Consider the following 20,100-nt stretch of genomic DNA (forward strand, 5'->3'; position numbering starts at 1 on the left):
CTCCGGCAACCCTAATATCCCACCTCCACCAACCCTAATATCCCCCCTTCCCCCAACCCTAATGTCCCACTCCCCGAACCCTGATGTCTCCCTTCCCCCTATACCCTACCCAACCCTAACACCCCACCTCAACCTACAGTTGCAATAACGAGCAGACCACGCGTGGTTGATATGTGAGCAATAACAATCGTTGATATATATTTTTCATCTGAATAAGTCACACACAATGTACAATGCGATAATACCCAATGCGATGTCATGAGCAGATACGAGGATGTCGAACTTCGCACGTCCGCCCCTCGCGCAGTCAATCCAACACTGAGCCGACCACGCAATCGTGATCACGTGATCTGATCACGCCGTGACTGCGTGATCTACGCATGCCCTGACCTCCTTACAAGATCGACAAATCAGTTGATAATAACATTATTAGTTTAATAATTCATAAAAATACTTGTTAATACACTTAATTTCAAAATTTCCCGAGGGCGGAATTCACCGAGGGCCGAGTTCATCGAGGGCCGGGTTCACCGATGGCCGGGTTCACCGAGGGCCGGGTTCACTGGGCCGGGTTCACCGAGGGCCGGGTTCACTGGCAACCGAATTTCGACGGTTCTCAATCCCCTAATATGGCCCACAAACCAAAAAGCGTGTGGTATTACCGGGCTAGTTCGCGAGATACTTGGAAACAAAAAGAAGGATGACCGAGGATCAAAGTTCCCTCTAATTTTTGACGAGTCTGCGCGCACTCACTGCGCGCGTTCCCCTGGACAACAGTGCGTAACGACTAAAATAAGGTCATCACTTTAAATTTTCTGTGCGCAGCTAAGATTTTCTGTGCGCAGAGACCGTGTCAGTATTGCGCATTTGCGCACGTGCACAGTAGGGCTGTTCAAAAATAACTTTTTTTTTCTGGATTCCAGCCATTCAGTCATTAAATTGTCAGGTTACCTTAAAAAACGCCGCAAACCAAATTTGGTTCAATTCTAACAAGTATAGGGCTCCGCAGATCCAATTAAAATTTTTAATTTAAACAGGAAATTGAAAAAAAAAAATGTTTTCAAATTTTTCTGCCAACCCCATGAAATTGTTGAGCTGTCTTCAGAGACGATGGTGGATAATCCGAGGATTATCAACGAAAAACTCCAATAACTCCGCTTCTACTAGTTGGAATTGAGCCAAATTTGGTTTGCATCGTCTCTGAAGACAGCTCAACAATTTCATGGAGTTGGCAGAAAAATTTGAAAACATTTTTTTTTTTTAATTTTCCTGTTTAAATTAAAAATTTTAATTGGATTTGCGGAGCCCTATACTTGTTAGAATTGAACCAAATTTGGTGTGTGGCGTTTTTTAGGGTAACCTGACAATTTAATGACTGAATGGCTGGAATCAATGATATATATATCATTGGCTGGAATCCAGAAAAAAAAAGTTATTTTTGAACAGCCCTAGTGCACAGCTAAGAGGGAGCACAGCCAAGCATGGTATCTTCTTGAAATCAGTTCTCGAGAACATAAACTCTCCGTCTGTTTAAATTCAATCACCAACGTTAAAACAACTTCTGTTCTGTTCCTGTGATCCGGATCCGCGCATGGCTGTGTCCTGCAGGGTCACCAAATGGTAATTCGAAATGTTTTTGTTTGTCGTCTAGACTAGAGTCCATCAAATATATTGTCACATATCACTGATATCAATATAGAACCCAACCGCGAAACGCTTTGTATCAAGAGCATCACTTGCACTTGGATATAGTTATCCGATTGTGAATCAGAAAACTTTTTTTTTTATCTTACTCCCAACTCCAACAAAACTGAATCGTACGACTACGACTGCAGTAGCATATAGCCTTGATAAAGGACAGGTAGTAGCCTCTGCTAGTAGCCTAGTTATAAGAATAAGCAATAAGCAATGCTGACAATATATTGTCTATAAATGTTTCTATTCAATCCCGCATAAGAATTGCGCTGACAGATACGGTGATTAGGGTCAGAAATATTCCCGCTCTTTGGGTTTCAGCTTCGTCAGTGCTAGTCGTATCAGCAAGTGGTGTGTTTGATATCGGTTTCGTGGTTTCGCGCGGAGCATTCGTTGAGGATAGAAGGGGGATTGCATCCATGTACACACCCAGGCTGTCCCAAAAGTTACAAATGTCTTCTTCGTAATATGCCTCCGCCTCACTCATCGGAGCTTTGAGATGAATGCTTTTCCATCGCGAAGAGTCCAAACCTTCAGATGAGCAACATTTTTATAATCTGCGTAGTATAGGCCTTTCATAGTCTATATAGCCAATGATATATTTGACCCCGGTATGTCTCATCCCGTTCTGCTGAGTGGTTGACAGTGCAATCGGGAAACTATAATTCGAGTAAGTAAAAATGGAGTGGTCGATATGCCTGCACTGGAGGACAGGTATGACTAAAAGCCTTACATGAAGTTGCCTATTTTATGACAGTAAATATATTATTGAACAGTATATTCATATTGAAATGAAAACAAATATTTTCGGCTGACACTCAGTAGGGAATTGGAAAGAACATTGTATATGAACAATCGTATCACGAAATATAACGTCAATTTCATGATGGTGATGACATATTTGTGATACGATTGTTGATATACGATGCTCTTTACAATTCTCTACTAGTTGCTGACGATTACCCCTGACCAATGTTCCCTCTAATTTTTGACGATTCTGAGCGTACTCACTAACTCACTGCGCAGGCCCTTGGACAACAGTGCGCAACGACTAAAAAATGGTCATCACTTCGGATTTTTTGTGTGCAGCTTAGATTTTCTGTGCGCAGAGACCGTGTAGGCACTGCGCATTTGCGCACGTGCGCAGCTTAGAGGGAACATTGCCCCTGACGAGTATCAGCCGAAAATGTTCGGGTTCATTTTAATATGAATATACAATTCAATTGTATATTGAAGTTCTCTACCTCCAAGAAGCTCAATAAATAAATTAATGAGTAATGCCTATATGGCCACTGTGAATGAAAATTGACCAATAGGGCCTACCTACAGCTACAAAGTTAGGAGTTCTCGGGCACTTTAATTAATTCGTGAACAATCTCATGATCTATGAACTATACACAGCTCATTGATGTCACTTTCAATTAATAAAAGGGAAGAGGGAAGTCCTTTAATTTCCATTTTGTTATTTTTATCTAGTGGCATCGTAGCCACCTAAGATTTTGAGGGAGTGCATGGGGCAAAAATAAACTAAACAACAAAATATAAGATAAAATTCTTTGGGGAGACGTGTACGATTTCCAATTCGCATTCATTCACAGCGGGGCTCAATATTTACCTCTGTTGATCGCATTTGTACCGCGTGACTCAGATTGCAAGGACAGGGCCATCCGGCGCGATCTTCGGTAAATGTTCTATTTCATACATCGCCGGCGATCTTTATGATCGCGCCCGTGTTTGCTAAAACTTTATCTGCCTTGGTGCCTAGTAAAACCGCAGCCACAGGCAGCACATATGAATACAATCACAGCAAATTATCTACAGAGTGCGTATTTTTATTTAGGCTTATGCTATTTTTCATTTCTATTTCACGGGACGATGGTAGGCTACCTATCAATAGCAAAATATACTGACACTATATCCAGCGAAGCGCGAAGAACAATATCAAGTTGGATACATCTGCTCAAAAATGCGCCAATTTATGTTAATTGATGTAAATGTTCGAAACATTGGGGGCGGGCGTCATGGCTCCTTTGCCCCACCTCCTTACGTCTATGTTGTGATTAACCGAGGAAAATGTTCAAGTAGAAGTACAAATAGTGTTTAAACTGAACTCGACGAGTAGAGGAGCAAGTGAATGCTGTATGTTACAAAATAGCCTATATATGCTAAATTCGGTGCATACTTGATGTATATACTGGCCATTCAGTCAAGTTTCCGAGGCTTGTTTGCAATTGGTAGTTTGGATTTCCGGTACGAGCGAAGTTTCCCCAGTAAGTACTGAACTGGTTTTGAATTTGTAGGTCCGACTCGGACGGGCTGTTACTTGAAAAATACAAAATTTGGCAATTTGGGTTAGAGGCAATTGGTCAAGTCTCCACTATTTGGAGCAGACGCTTTTCTGGCATTTTCTTCCAGCACCTGAGTTTGATAGCTATATGGATCTTTATCACTGACAATTACCGTTGAACATATAAGAATTGATGGAACTGGCATCGATATAACCAAGTGGTTCCCAACCTTTTTCGACTCATCGCCCTCCAAATGTTGGGAACCGAAAAATGGGCATACAAACTGTAATCACCGGCGAGTTGACTAAAAAAGGTCAACTTTTCGGCTGGCCCTCGAAATTACACTTTCACAGCTACATTTTCGTGAGTTGTAGGCCTAGATCATTTCTCCGACATGACCCCAATATAGCCGTTTTAACGCGCCATCGCCTCCCTATCGCCCCATTCGTTATTTACGCCCCCTATCGCCCCCTTCGTCCGTTTTTGCCCCCTTATCGCTCCCTTCGCTATTTTCGCCCCCCTAGACCGCAAAATCGCCCCTGGGGGAGGGGGGCGATATCGCCCACGTGGGGAACCACTGGTATAACCTAAGCCATATATCAACTAATTTTATCAGCATCTGTGATGTCTGTATGATACGCACATATAAAAATAATGAACGCGCATATCCATACGTGGCGTGATTCAGTATTTGAAATCATATCGACTTACACTGTTCTCATAACAAAACGAGTTTCATCGTCATGAGTGGCCATATAACAGTCCTCTGTATCTCCACCGCTTTGTGACAAACATGTTCCATCTGCGACTGGATAGGAGTTGGCATAAAGGTAAACTTTGGCATCATCGCTGGTGGTTTCTGCTGCCAATCTGAATAGTAAAAATGTTGTCCGGGTTTTCTCATATGCAGGAACGTAACTGGCACACCCAATCCCCCCAATTGGGGAGGCGAGCTCAAAGGGGCCAAAGTTATTTCGTGAATGAACATAAATTATATAGTGTTTATATTGCAAATTTATGCAACTTTATTCAAATTATTTTCGCGCTACCCCCAAAAGTTACGTTTATCACCCTGTGGGGGGGAGGGTTGACGAAGTGCTGATTCGGCCCTGCTGATATACGCCTATATATCATCACTGACATTGCAGTAATAACTGACAATTTCAACTGACAACTATAATGGTGAGTGGGGTGATCACAAATGTAAATCCAATATGTTTAAAACAATGCCCTTCTCCGCATAATGATCCGGTGGGTCAAATACTTCATTTAGCCATCTGTAAGGGTCGAGAAGTGGACAGCACCTGGCGTAATAGATCTATAACCCTGTTTGAGGCAACTGACGATCAGTAATGAGGACGTCAAGTGTTTCATAGCATATGCGTCAGGCCGTCAGCTATTTCTAGTGCAAGTAGATCTCGCGCCCACGCTACACAGTCTTTGGAAAATATTTAGACTGTTTTGATGTAATTATACCGCCTTTGAAAAACAAACACCTCTCCAAAAAAGACTATATGGAGATTAGTTGCTTAGTTAGGTGGTACGCTGTTAATATTTATTCCATTTGTGTAGCTTTAATCACTCGTGCACTAAAAGTGCGGCTACGCTGTCCCATATAGCTATAGCCTATATAGCCAGCATCAGCACTATATGTAAACGGGACGGCATCGAGTGTATCGCCCGCCCTACCCGATTTCTTCTCACCTCGCGAGAGCTCTACTAGGGCAAACGAAATACAAATGAGTCAATTCTTTTCCAAATGTCTTTACATAATTGCCGTCCACGGGGGGATAAGAAGCCGAATATTTTTTAACGACTTCATCGGTGGTTCCGATGGAGAAAATGAAATAATTCACAAGCTGTAAAATAATAATTATGTATTCGTCTTCATTGCATATCGTTTGCGAAAAAACTCAGATTTTACCGAGAACATAATCTCGCCTGTTGGAACCGGCTCAGGAATGTAATATTCCACATCTTCCAATTCTTGGCTTTGGACCCCGACGATCATGTTTTTATCCGAGTTCCATCGTCCCGCCGCGTACAGATCAAGCGGCTGTGCGGTAAAATCGACGCCATCGATGACTGGTCGGAACGCTTCACTCATCGTGTAGATATCTCGATTTAGAAATCCCCGCGCTATCATCGGAATAAGCCGATTGGACAACTCGATAGGATCCGCATTCCTGGAATGGTGAAGGTTAGACATTAGGACTGTTAAAAAAAAACTTTTTTTTCTTAAATCTTGCTGGCTGCATAATTAAATCGTTAGGTTGCCTTAAAAAACGACGCACACCAAATTTGAGTTCATTAAAACCGGTAATCGCGGATTTCGTAGAGTTTGAAAATTTTGAATTTTCCCAAATATGCAAAAAAAAATTTTTCAAATTTTTCTGTCAACCCCATGAAATTGTTGCGCTATCTTCAAAAACGATGCAAAACAAATTTGACTCAATTCTAACCCGTAGAAGCGGTGTTTTGATAATTTTGAATATTGAATTTTTAAGAATGATAATTCTTGGATTTTCCACCGATCAAGGATAATCCCAGAATTATCAAAGAAAAACTAAAATAGCTCCGCTTCTACGGTTTGGAATTGAGTCAAATTTGTTTTGCATCGTTTTTGAAGACAGCGCAACAATTTCAAGGGTTGACAGAAAAATTTGAAAAATATTTCTTTTTGCAATTTTGGGTAAATTCAAAATTTTCAAACTCTACGAAATCCGCGATTACCGGTTTTAATGAATTCAAACTAGCCTAAGTTGAGCTCAATCATGACGCTTCTGATATATAGGCTATGTCATGGGCGTAGGCAACACACATGATATGTAATTTGCACGACACAGACCAATACTTCGTTATTCCGTATACTAGCGTTACCATATTTTGAGATTTTTTTTTATTCAAGCTCAGCTGCTGACAGAATGATAATAATTTAATATCGATCGCAGAGAAAATTTGAGGCCATACACAATGCGCAATTGCACATGCACAATGCACAGCACATACAATATTTGAAATCATTCGCTTTTTTCCGTGTTAAACCTTATGTTTCATGTTTCATGTATTATAGTTAAATAGATTAATAGTTTGTATTGGGCTATATGCGTATGGAACAAGTCAAAATATACTGTGAAAACATAGGTCAACAGGTTGAAACTTACATCAGGCAGTCATAAGCCGAAGCGTCTTTTCCACAAAGCCCGCGCACAAGCCAGTTTGTGACATCTTGTGATTCAGAAGGCGTGTGGAATTCGATGAACACCGGAGCGCTTTGCAGTATCGCGTTCCAATATAATGAAGCGCTGTTTTTGGACAATGTGTGAAACATCACCGATTGTGCCCCAGCACTCCCACCGAATATGGTAACCTGTTCGATTAGATTATTTATTTACAAATCAATGCGCAATGCAATGCCAGTGTAGCGTGTAGTCTCCGTTGTGAAAATTGGCGTGCCATGCTTTTCTACGAAATGTCTTTCGGGTATCCTCAAGAGAAGACAAGTCGAATCGTTGTAGAAATAATTGTGGATGTAAATCACCATCAATCTCCATACGTTCCTTAAATCACCGAATTTTATATTTATTTTCACTCCACCGCACATTGCCTTTGTCCGTCTGGTAGTGCGGAGCATGGACGGGAGCCGGATTGGAGCCGGGCCAGAGAATTGAAAAACTGGATCGGGGTCGGACCAGAGAAATTGCCGATCCGCTCCGCACTACTGCCAGTGATGCAAATCACTGGAGATTGTAAATCGAGCTATATATACTTATATAGTTCCATCGCCCGATCACTGCAAGTCTACACGACTCTGACAGCGTTAATCGAGTAATGGCTAAGTTTTGAATGGATTTGAATGGATTCATTCAATTTTTACCCGCGATTTGTCCCCACCGAAATTTTCGATGTTTTCTTGCACCCATTGTAATCCAAGTTGCTGATCTTTCAAACCTTGGTTACCAGTGATATCTGGTTTTCCTGTTTCTTTATTAACGAGGAAACCAAACGGTCCTGTAGAACAATCATATATCGAATTTTCAAACACATATTTGAATATAGAGGACACTGGCGGTACTACATTTGAATATTGCTTTCAAGACTACATTCATGTTAGTATGTATAACTATATAGTTATTCTCTCGAGAGACTTTGGAGTCAACTATCATTTAAGTAGACACAATCCAGATATATGCCGACATAGTAACTATAGTTACTTTACAATTTTCAAGTGTTTCATCATTGTGTCCCATATGGCGTGGGCTCACTGCAATTGGTGTACGTCGCACTTTCCATTTTGCCTAACTCAATTTTACGGTAATTTTTGACCGACTTGGTGACCACGAAAATCGATAAAATTGGTATCAATCGAAAGCTATATCGCGGTAGTGATTGTGAAAATATAAATTCTATTCTGCGCTTGCGCGTGGTCCTGGAACACCCAAAAATCATCATCGAATATTGTGAATTGTAACGGAGTTTGGTATTGTGACGCAACAATGCCGTCTGGGAGCAACGGAAACCGCAAGCGTATTGGCCATTGTTGCGCAAGCGATTGAGCATTCACTCTCACTCTCGTGCGCGCTTACTCCTCAGCTGCGCCGCTTAGCGCCGAAGGTTCGAAGATTCTATGCCTATTTGTAGTATCACTTGAGACATTCTTGCATAAGTCGCGAAAAGATACATCTCACAATCTCGGAAGTATAGCCTCCTACGACCAACTGCGAAAAGTATGCGCCTTCCAGACCAAATCTGCTTCTTGAAACTACTTACTTTTAAGACCTGTCATACTCTATACTTCCCCTTGAAAATAGTTTTGACGTGTCTTGGGAATTACTACTTTTACTTGTATAATTGAGTAGAAATTTACGGCGATCCTTCTACTTTTATTTGAGTAAAAACGCTGACTATTTTGACCATCTCTGCTACATAGCAAGCTCCTATTTTGCATTCTATGAATGATGTTCAGCAAATCACCTAATCTGTAGTTAACGGTGATTACAATCACGTCAGCAAAGGAGGCTAATCCACGCCCATCTACGCCATATCCCGACCCTCCGTTGAACGATCCTCCGTGGATGTAGAACATAACCGCCAACCGATTGTCTGGTGGAGAGGCCGCATCTGTCAGGTTAACATGCAGGGGTACGTATATGTTAAGGACCAAGCAGTCTTCTTTCATCTGAAAGAGGGGACGAAAAATAAAGAATGTTAGAATCAATGAAACGTAATCAGTCCATAGCGATCATACAGTTAGCCACCTAACACTCGTTGTAAATAGCCTTTATCGGACCGCCCTGCACGGTTGCTATGGGCGAAATAAACATAATAGGCCTACTCTTCACCTAAGAACATTCATTTTCCAATTACTTCTAATTCCTGTCAATGTCGATACGACAATAGCCCTGAAGTTGATACTTTACGTTTATATTGCTGCATGACTCTTTTCGTCCTGGCAAATTCGGAAACAAACAAGCATTTTCGGCTTGCACGCATTTCAGACGATCGTTGACTGAAGCATTGACGACATCCGACGATTGCAATGCCACTGGAGGCTGAAACCTCAGATCTCCAACGGGCGGCTGGGCGTACGGTATTTGGTAAAAGGTTTGTACATCATCCTCTGTAGCTCCAACTACCATCCCGGAAGTTGTCTGCACGGCGGTCAGCGCTCTCGTATGAGACGGACTACGACCTATATATGAGCGACTTCGTATAAATTATGAGTGAAATTAGGAACATATTTCATCGAATCGCGTTTCATTGAACCTTTCGCTACATCGAAACGATGAATTTTTCAGCGTGCCTGACTGCTGGTGGTGGTGATCTATATGAGACGTAGTTTAGAGCAGTGGTTCTCAACCTTTTTCACCTCGCGGACCGGTAAATTTTCAAAAAATATTTGACGGACCGGTTAACTATTAAAAATTGAAATTAACCCAAAATGTAAAGTAATCCACCGCGTCTTGCAAGTATATGGTGCTAGTGAGTGACATTTGGAGGGTTTTGATCGTAATTAATTATGTTCAAGATGGCATCCATTGATTTTACGGTAGTGAGTCTGCTTAGTCGAGGTAAAATTGCCTTGTCCAGAGCTACGTGCTACCGTCGAGAGTCGTCCACGATCTTTCGTGCCGAAGGCCGTGGATTTAACCGACCACGATAACTCGAATAATATTCTTCTCTTCGACAATATCGAAAGAAGAAACGTTTCGGAGTCTAACCAATCGAGCTGGGCATGGACCAGATATCCGGCTAAATTTGCTCATTTTTGGCCGGAGCCGCATCAGTACTTTTTCTGATACGGCCAGAGTCGGATCGGAGCCGGATCAGCACTTTTCACTAAGAAGAAGATAGCGCTACCCTCTTCCACCCTTGAATCGATAAGCAAAGTGAGACCTTCATGGAAGTAAACCACATGTTAAGCCCAGGTTGGCGTAATTACTTCAGATTAGGGTTGGGCTTCATCTTTGGGTTTTTAATTTCACCTTTGCATTGTTTCAACCAATATTCCATACTATATTGTGAGTAGATAATAATTATTATCAGAGTTTGTCGGACCGGATCACGGCCATTTCTAGAATCCGGCCTGGGAGTCGGACCAGAGCTTTAAAAATAGGATCGAAGTAGAAACGGAGAATTTGTCGATCCTCCCAGCAACACTGAGCAAGCACTTTATTGTCGTTCTACCGTGGTCATTGCCTACTACCACCACCAGGCGTACGCCACTCTGGCTACTACGAATGCAATGCGCCGCACGAAAAAAAAAATTGACAACAGCTATACCTGGCCACCCAGAAAACCAGGGATGAAAAAGCACCTCGCAAGCCCTCCTACAACACATGTTGGTCTTGGGCCCCCACAGGATGATAAACCAAATTTGAAAAAAGTTGAATAAAGATTCAAAAATGGCCAATGGGTTGTGGGTTCGAGTCCGACCGAGGTCGACTCCAGAAATCCTACTCAAGTGTTGGAGGTTTATTTAGGCTCCTCCTAGCCACGTGATCCGCGCCATAAATGTCTTATAAAAGCCTACAAGTGGGCCGAGCTACCAGTCAGTAAATGCGGAATAAAAATAAAGAATATCGGCCTGGTGTAAAATGCCCAATATAGTCGAAACACCACGAATATCAACAAACAAATTTTATGTTCATTCACAAAATAATTTTGGGACCCTTCAAGCTCGGTCCCGATCCAATTTGGGGGTTAAGGGTGCGGTGGCTACGGTCCAACACAAGATGAATGAAACGCAAATGAATGGTCGCGCAAACTACACGGTTTGGTGAGTCAGCTTTTACTTGTCGCTCTCATGTCGACCAATGACACGCCTTGAACTTCAAGTCAAATTAAATATATTACCTCACGAAATGATGAATCAGTTTAAAATTTTATGTTTCATTTATTTTATCAATGAAAAAGCCTTCAAGATGTTTCATCTTGAAATTAAGGTATAAAATTGTAATATACCTGGCGGACCCGCGGTTGAGAACCACTGGTTTAGAGACTTCTCACACTATATCTACAGCCCATTCGTGCCACTAAATTACTACATTTGTGGTTTTACAAAGATCTGTTGGATGTTATAATATCAACTTACCCGTTTGCTCTTGGTCTAAAGATTCTGCTCCATAAGACGAGAATGTGATCGAACCATCATATAGTTTTTGATTTTTGGCTGCATCAAGCCAGACACGCGATAGTACATAGGCCTGATCATGTCGAGAAGCAGAATCGACGTAATATCCATTGATCAGCACGAGTAAAGCTAATGCATCAATAACCCTCATGTTAGGAATAGCATCGACAAAACTACATAATGGTCACGCGTGTGACTGTGAACCAGCTTATTATTCGAGCTGAGTGTGCTTGCATTACAGATAGTCGCATGTTAATTTGCTCAAGTAACTAAACAAATTATCGGTAAATCATAAACTTTCCTTGCAGTTGAGAGCAAACTATGACAAGTTGAAATGTTGCAGATACACCCGATACACTCATATATAGGTGCAAGAGCCCATCGTAATTTAGAAATCAAAAAATGCGTCGTCCAGACTAACTAGCCCGGAAAATTGTTATATTGGGCCATTTTGTATACCGGGCTTCTTGGAATAACTATAGAATACCATTCCTCGAAAATGTTTACCGAGACTATAGCGTTGCATTTAAAACAAATGGTTGTTTAAAACACTTTGCTTAAAACATGTTAAAACAGCGTTTTAAACAAACGCCTGTTAAAAAAAACAGAATTGTGTTTTTCTAAGTTGTATGATTAAGCCATAATTGTGTAAATACTTTCTAAAAACATGTTGTATGAGCCTACTGACGAATATTACCACCCGATATAACCGACGTACGATATGGGAAGGTTGAAACCAGAGAACTACCGCGGTAGTGATTGCGAAAATATAAATTTTATTCTGTTCGTGGTCCTGGAACCCCCAAAATCAGCCTCGAATGTTGAATTGTAACGGAGTTTGGTATTGTGACGCAACTACGCTGCGGCACATAAAAGGGGAAATTATTTTCACAACTGTGAACAATGATCATGATCATGCGTCAAACCGTAGGCCTATAAGTCTGTGCAAAAAACATCTCAAGAGGTTAATATTTGCAAATATTGCCGTCATTCCTTTGGCTGTTTATCGGCAGAGGTGAGATTCCGTCTGCCAATCCTGTACTTGCTTATGGGCAGAGAGGTGAGATTCCATCTAACACAAAATGACGAAAGGGCACGTGCTCTTTCAACCCCGCAGTTAGTAGTTGTGATACGTATTGGGAATTACTACTTCTACTTGTTGTCGACTACATATTCTCGGCGTACACAAGTAGAGCAACGCTGACTACTTTGATGACCACCTCTGACGATTGAGCGAGACCCCAAGCTCACCGAGGATTGGAAACCTACAACAAATCGACGCCAAAATTTATCCTGCGATAAAACAACACACCCCCGACGGCTATGTCAATATTAGACAACGACCACTCGCACTCGACAAGCGCAGATTGACGAGCGAGCCGATTACCGCCCAGAATAGACGGCGCAAGGTCTCAACGATGGTTTTCCGCACATTGTGATATGAGACCGCACACCACTCGACACGACTCAAATTTGGAAATATGTTATTTTTGCATTTCATAAGTGTCGCGCGCATTCGAAACGTGAACAAGGAGTCAAAACCAACACAGTGTCGCGGAAGATTCTTAAAGTAAAACATTCGATTTGGAAGTATAAAATGGACCGTGCCGAAACACGGTATGGAGCGTGGAAAATTCAATTCTCGATTATACGACCGTCCAGTACGTAGTCGAGCCACGCGTTCCACTGGTACGGTAGTTTTAAACTTCTGTCGGAACCGGCGTCCGCGTCGCCGTAAATATACGTTCTCTCGTGTATTTTCGCCACGTAGCCGGTCCACTGCCGCAGTATTTCCCTCTCTGTGCCAGTGAAAGAAAATCTTTCTTTCGAGCTGGACCAGAGTCCCACGTCCGGGTCGCGCGGGCACTGCGGGCGAAAATGAACCTTCAAACGTAGAAAGCCCGTCACCCACACGTCGTCGATCCAGAAAAACGGCAGCCACCTGGAAACCTGATAGATCTCGCCGACGAGTTTTACATTCATTATGTAAAACCCGCCCAAGCAGTACGTAGGGAATTCGTACAGGCCGTATTCTTCCGAGCTCAAGTACCACTTGCTTGATTTAGATCTTTGCGCTCGCGGGTGTACGACGGTGCCGAAGCCGCACATAATCGGCAGGTGCCCCAGCATTTCGCAAGAGTTGTGAGGCGCAGTCGAGCGCGTGGAGTTGCGCATCTTGTCGATCTCGTCCACGATGCGGGTCCAGTCCGGCAGCATGTCGTCGTCGGCGCTAACGTACATCCAGTCCGGCGGAAATTCGGAGCTGGCGTACTGCATCCCGGCCAGGGTCTTGAATCCGATGCTCCTGAAAGCGGTGGTTTGTAGAAATTTGAAAAGGATATGCATTTACAGACCGCTGACAAGCGGAGGCCGGTCAAAGTAGCGGGCGTTGTTAGTCTAGCAGGAATACAAGTAACGGCGTAAATTTCTACATAATTACAAGTAGAAGTAGCCATCGCGAGCGTACGTAAAACTACTTCAAGTCGAAGTAGAAAACAAAGCTCCGATCAGTACTCAAGCGAGTGGTTTTTTCGTGAATGGTTCCGTGGTTGCTGGCCAGTGACACTACGGATAGCCGTAATTTTCAGAAAATCATTCAGTTACCCAAATCCAGGGGCTCTCGATCATTGTCACGAGAATTTCAGTCGCAAAATTGATGCAAGCGTATCCCAAAATTATGCTTTCTACTTTACAAAACATATAGTGTCAAAAGTATAAACCGTTTTGCCTGAAAATTTGTAAGGAGAAGAATAAGTAGTCTAACATGACCACTTGACTAAGTAGTGAAAGTATAGGCCAAACCTACTCGATTGCCCCGAAAAGTTTTAAGTACTTCGGTACGAACCAACTCCGCTAACAGGGCGCCGCCGAGACATTTCAGGCCCGCGGGGCAATCATCAGTCTCGGCGACAGATTCAAGTCCAGTCACGGGAATTTCAGCTCGATAAAACTGACTAGTGATTACGAATAACTGATTCACATATTACACCGACGGTAGTAGAGGTCATAGATTACTCATCAAACCGAACGACTGACATTTCGAAACATAACTTGCGATCTATACGCCTTCCGGTGTCGATATTGGATAAATTCGTACATAAAATCAGAATCAATAAATCATTAATTTTATTGATTTTCTTCATCTCAAAACATCGACAGATCGCGCAATACGAGAAGTAGAGTACATGCTTTGACGGTGAAAAGAGTTTAAGTGTCGCTTCCTTCGGTAGCAAGAACACCTTACAGGTCGATGGCAGGTGAGAGAGATGCACATTGCACAGTGACAAAGAAGGTACGAAGAGCAACGAAGAGCCATATGAAAACAGAGACACAGTTTCAAGACATTCTACAGACATCCATATTTTATTTTATGACTTCGTTTCACGTGTCGCCCTTTCTGTCGCTTAAACAAGAGAATATGCTTTCATGAACAAATGTGTTCTCGTGCACGCACGACACATGTAAGCAAATCTAATAGGTCGGTGACTCCGTGCTTTGGTCCATAGCATTCAGAAGTCTATGTAACGCAAATTTTGTTTTCGACAATCAAAAAGCACTACATCAGGAAGCATTGGATTTGCCATCGTGCCCTTTCACACTGACATCCGTATGGTTTAGGCCAGGACATCCCCACGAGCAGGATCGGTCGGATACCGCATGCCGCGCGCGTGCCATGCTTTGAACCACCATGAGATAAACCACACAATTCAATTTCCGATCGAACAAGCCGAAGTCGCGATCTGCCCAGCACGTGGCCCTTTTCGCAATAGCGCTTCGGCTATATAGTTGATTCCTAAATGCGATATCCCGCTGTTCACACAACGCAAGTCCCGAGTCGCAGTTTCGGATTCTCGAATAAATAATGCCCTTCGGATACCTTCGCAGCAGGCTTCTAGGCACGAGTAATACCCGCTATTCTAAATCGAGCCGATGTCCACGGTTGGAGAAATCATATGCGGCGTTCGTACAATCGTAGAATCGGGATTCGAGAACAACCGAGCATACCCGCTCGAATTCTTCAAATTCCACGAGCGAGATAGTGTAATGGTGATGCGTCCGGCCTCTTGCTCGGTAGGTCGTGGGTTCGATCCCCGGCCGGGTCAGACCAAAGACTTGAAAACTAGTATGCGCAGTTATCCTGCTGGGCGTTCAGCATCCACGGATATCATGGAGAAAAAAACGGGGGTGCAGACTCGTCGTCAAAGCATCTCGACGATGCAGGCGAAAAAGAATATGATATCTCTCTCTCATCGTGAATTTATTACAAGAGACTCGAGAATTTGCGATGACATTCTGTTAGACTGTGGTAATTCACGATTTTCGGGCTCGCTGACGGCGAAGGAACGCTGCAAAATACTGTCACGATACGCCATGTCACATACAACGGAAATGTGAAATGCGCAATTCGCATGGACAAAACTCGGGTCGATGTTCCCGCGTCGCGCGCGGTGGAGGACATATACAAAATAGACGAAATTTCATCTAATCACAAAGAGTTGGCGGAAAAATCATCAGGAGAGTAGGTTGGACTGCAATTAGTCAGCGGAATGCCGTTAAACAACCGGACCGACTGACATAAATTAAAATCTGTTACAACGCAAGTTATATTCCCAAGTTACGTAGCCTATACAATGAACGCATTAGTTTTGTTGCGCGATTAGACGATTTAGCGTTTTTCGGGCTGTAAAGCCTGCAAGTTATTTCGAACCATTTCAAGGTTTATAACTCTCGTTTCACTTGTAGCCTCACCATCCAGCATATATTAGAACGGAATATCGAAACTCCATAAATGCAATCCCCTCCATCATGTCTACTTTCCGGGTTCACGACGCAAACAATATGTATTATTCAACAGGCTGCGATAACATTCCTTCACGAGACAATTTTGAGAAAATATTACAACAGTCTCGAAAATAAGTGAACGCTTCCCAGCTATAAGATTACTTTAAATCCTACGTCGTCCAATTATCATGTGGTCGACCGAAAATATCATCGCTCTATCAAATACGCAGGACCTGACGTGTGGAACAGTGCCCGTCGACCATCAGACAGTATAGACGAGCATGCTGTCCACTGTCCACATTCAAGTCGAAATACAAGTAATTTCTATTAAATGAATACTAGTCCGCCCTCAAGATTACCGGACCACGACCTGACCTCTCGACATTGCTTTCCGTGACATGCCACCCCATATTGTCTCTTGCTTTTCTACAATATCTTTTACTTTTCATTCAGTGTGCAATGTGCATGCCTCAGCTTATTTACATCTCCTAGGCGAAGGTGGGTGTCTGATTTCGTCGTTTCGACGCCTTCCTATCCTTTCATTGTGTCGCAATTCTTGAGGTGGATTGAATGAACTGATAAAATTGCTAATAAACCGAACCAAACCTATTACGGCAAGTAACCGATTAGTTGTGGCTGCAGTCAGGGTTGCCATCGATCACTATCTATAAGGACAGTCAAACACAAGAACACAAGCCAAAAAATGGTGAAATCGGGACGTTATATAGCAGTCGTACGGGAACTCACGTGTATTTTTCCTCCAAATCAATTTGCAGAAGGTCGCCGTATCTCCGATGCTCGTTCTCTATGCTGAGCCTTTCTTGCTCGCTGTCAGGGTTGCCCACAATGAAAACGGTTTCGAGCCGTACGCCGTCAATCATCTCAAACGAACTCCAAGTCATTCGCGCAAGAACTCTCCGGTTTCGGTGTGACGAGTGGGATTTGACAAACACGACCAGCGACCACCTCGTTTCTGCATTCACGTTAAAACATCACCGGTAGCGAATATCATAATCAGCTATATGACCCCGAAGCAGAGGTGGTCATGGTAGTTCTATTCAAGACATGTGCAAACTACCTCGTGGTAGTAGAAAATCAAAGCTTTGAAAAGTATTCCAGTACTTGTAAAAAAGGGCACATATTTTTAGCAGTTAATTGAAGCTGGCAGCTTTGGAAAAATACTTCGTTTATGCAATTTGCAAGTTGAAGTAGTCATAAATATAACCACACGAGTAGGCCTAGTGGTGCAACTACGCAAAATCTAAAAAGTATAAATGTTTTGCTATTGTGCACCTCTGCCCATAAGTCAGTTTCAACACACGCAGCCTATTGAGCAACATTACACGCACGGCAATGAATACATGCGATTATAGTTTTTCTCATACTGCAGCAATCCGGCGAATGCCATCGTCGTACCTTTCTCGAGCCTTTTGACCGCCGAATTGAGGGGCTTGCTCGCGGTAATTTTCCACGGTGTGATTGAGAAAGTAAATGGTCTTCGCCTTTGCGGCAACTCCATCATGATATTGAGGTTGAGAAATTCCGCAACCCTGCAACCAAATATATCGCTGAGTGTTGCGACACTTCCATAGGATAGGACGCAACTAATCTCGTTTGGCAATGTCTCCCGATAATATAATCGAACAGTGAACAGGAAACAGTCGCGAAACGAAGAGAATCGATATTTCGGCCGTAGCCGATCAGCACTATAGTTTAGTACATCATATGCGTACACTGTACAGTACACTTGTACATATGCAGTTACAGTTCAAAATACTGCGCTGGTACAAACAGGCATTTGAAACGGAAATCGAAGTTACCCGCACCTGTCACGCGGCTGGTTTTGGAATTGGAACCGAAGGAAAATGAGGCAGGATGTCGTCACAACGATAAGTAGAGGCAGGAATTTCATTTCACAGAAACATTCGCCTGCATCGGTGGCCACGGGCTTAATCGCCGTATCCTAATCATATAGCAACAATATCCGACGACAGCCTTTATATACTACAGAAGTAAACGTTATAGCGCAAATCGCCACCTATGAACGCTGCATACTATAGTATCAGCAACAGTGAGTAGTATACAGCTGGCCAGTGCGAAACTAACAAGACGGATAAGGTATAGCGCAGCGCGTGTCACCAATTGTCATGTTTTAATTCAAGGTCTGCGAAACTAATGCAATAGTGAGCTGCCCTCAAGCTCTAACTCATATCCACGAAATTCCGCCTTGATTACTAATATCGTAGAGCATAAGCGAGGAAATATTTATGGACTAGAATTAGAACTGAACTTTCTAGTCACTCTTTGGAAACGCGTAGTTCGGATATTCATAAGTAGCTGACCGACTACCACGTAAGACAATTGAAACAAAATGCAAGTACTACGAGATATAAAGCGTAGCCCAACGTCACTGAAACAAAATTAACACTCATGTCGATCGCTACTCTGACGCCGCCGAACAAGCGTAGTGTTCGTAGTGCAGACATTTTGAAGGGCAATTATTATCCTCCGGGCCATTCTTCGCCGCGTCAGTACGAGAAACACCCTTCGGTACCGGCAACATTCGGATCAATAATGCTGTGGCTTTGCCCATTCTGCAAGTCCAGATTGAGAATTAAAACAGCTGTCTGCGAATTCGTGAAAATATCTGATTTTATTCGCACACGGTCACTCGAGTAGTCAAACACGTAAGCGTCGTTACCCGCTATATAAGTGGGCGGGGTCAAGACTGGAGAGTTGATATCGAGTATTCTTTTCGTAATAAAGCAGCGTAATTTTCGTAAACTGCATTGATAATAGCATAAACCTTACAAGCTTCTAATGACTACGACCAAAAGTAGCCTGCATTGTTTCCGATATTCGTCTTGATCTCGAGAAACCGCAATATAGATCAAGTTTATTTGGGGTTCGATAGTAGGCTACGGCTCAGATTACTAACTTCCGTAGGTTAGTAAAATTTATAGTACGACTGAACCAGTAGTTGATTGTGTTGAAACAATTGATTACTGAAAATTAATATTGATCATAGATGAACCAGAATGCCGGTGCATGGATTGGATGATGACAGTATTAAATAGCATACTTGGGCTATTACTAACCGTACTTTACGAACTTAGAAGAAAATTTCTTAGTATGAAGATTCAAGGAGCACATGGACCCTAATCCTCAGGGCTACGATAATAACAGGGCATATTTTCCAAATGGTAATACGTCACACATGATAGAAGTATATACTGTAGGCACAGCAATTTACAACGTTGCAACGTTTTAAATTGCTATGCAGTAGGTCATACTTCAAAAACAATCCAGTTATGATCATAACCTGGCACATCAGTGCAAAACTGTAGTCCTGATCTCATTCTGTTCGTAAAATATGCAGGATATTTGTGAATCGAATGAAGGAACGAGGGATCGTCAGAAGACATGACATGAACGCCACTATTCAGCTCCGATAGTCACTGATATGAATCGGACATTGATAACTAATGGGCGAGTAGGCCATATAGGATGGAGGGAGGATGTTACATTGACCAATGATGCGTTTGATATCACTGGATTGACCGACCAATCATGGACGTTTCGACATCCTCCTGGTTGCTCATCACATCGCATTTTGTCTTGCGTAATTGTATTGTGTATCTTGAGCGAATGAATACTTTGCCGTAGAGTTTGTAGTTCGTTTTGCAGTTATGCACATTAACA

At 42.7% G+C, this 20,100-nt stretch overlaps 2 protein-coding genes across 3 annotated transcripts; both read right to left on the reverse strand.

Annotated features, from left to right (window-relative positions):
* Positions 1-1,830: 1,830 nt before the first annotated feature.
* Positions 1,831-12,935, reverse strand: LOC145441194 (carboxylesterase 5A-like). Of its 2 annotated transcripts, XM_080319007.1 has the most exons (10): positions 11,578-12,935; positions 9,404-9,675; positions 8,958-9,162; positions 7,861-7,994; positions 7,148-7,353; positions 5,908-6,169; positions 5,688-5,842; positions 4,695-4,853; positions 3,878-4,017; positions 1,831-2,226 (listed from the first exon to the last, which is right to left on the reverse strand). In XM_080319007.1, exons 1-10 carry the CDS (start codon positions 11,765-11,767, stop codon positions 1,943-1,945), a joined length of 2,007 nt encoding a protein of 668 aa, XP_080175133.1. In that variant the 5' UTR covers positions 11,768-12,935; the 3' UTR covers positions 1,831-1,942. The 2 variants fall into 2 exon arrangements, with proteins under 2 accessions (XP_080175133.1, XP_080175134.1); XM_080319008.1 differs by lacking the exon at positions 3,878-4,017 and having other exon boundaries at positions 2,024-2,226.
* Positions 12,936-13,083: 148 nt separating this feature from the next.
* Positions 13,084-19,302, reverse strand: LOC145441195 (beta-1,3-galactosyltransferase 5-like). The gene is made up of 4 exons (XM_080319009.1): positions 18,225-19,302; positions 17,815-17,948; positions 17,146-17,371; positions 13,084-13,921 (listed from the first exon to the last, which is right to left on the reverse strand). The coding sequence occupies exons 1-4, from the start codon at positions 18,308-18,310 to the stop codon at positions 13,252-13,254; spliced, it is 1,116 nt and encodes a 371-aa protein (XP_080175135.1). The 5' UTR covers positions 18,311-19,302; the 3' UTR covers positions 13,084-13,251.
* Positions 19,303-20,100: the final 798 nt, after the last annotated feature.

Source organism: Botryllus schlosseri, chromosome 6, assembly GCF_051294905.1.
Source record: "Botryllus schlosseri isolate E-star chromosome 6, Bs_hap1, whole genome shotgun sequence".
Taxonomy (NCBI): Eukaryota; Metazoa; Chordata; class Ascidiacea; order Stolidobranchia; family Styelidae; genus Botryllus; species Botryllus schlosseri.

Excerpts from the sequence above, each read along its gene's own strand:
- LOC145441194 (XM_080319007.1), bottom strand. The coding sequence starts at position 11,767 with ATGAGGGTTATTGATGCATTAGCTTTACTCGTGCTGATCAATGGATAT. Across the intron at positions 7,354-7,860 it reads TCGGTGGGGACAAATCGCGG|GTTACCATATTCGGTGGGAG; the intron begins GTAAAAATTGAA and ends CTAATCGAACAG. Across the intron at positions 2,227-3,877 it reads ATGGCCAGTATATACATCAA|GTTTGGACTCTTCGCGATGG; the intron begins GTATGCACCGAA and ends GCTCATCTGAAG.
- LOC145441195 (XM_080319009.1), bottom strand. The coding sequence starts at position 18,310 with ATGAAATTCCTGCCTCTACTTATCGTTGTGACGACATCCTGCCTCATT. Across the intron at positions 17,949-18,224 it reads CAAAACCAGCCGCGTGACAG|GGTTGCGGAATTTCTCAACC; the intron begins GTGCGGGTAACT and ends ATTTGGTTGCAG. Across the intron at positions 17,372-17,814 it reads GGTCAAAAGGCTCGAGAAAG|AAACGAGGTGGTCGCTGGTC; the intron begins GTACGACGATGG and ends ACGTGAATGCAG.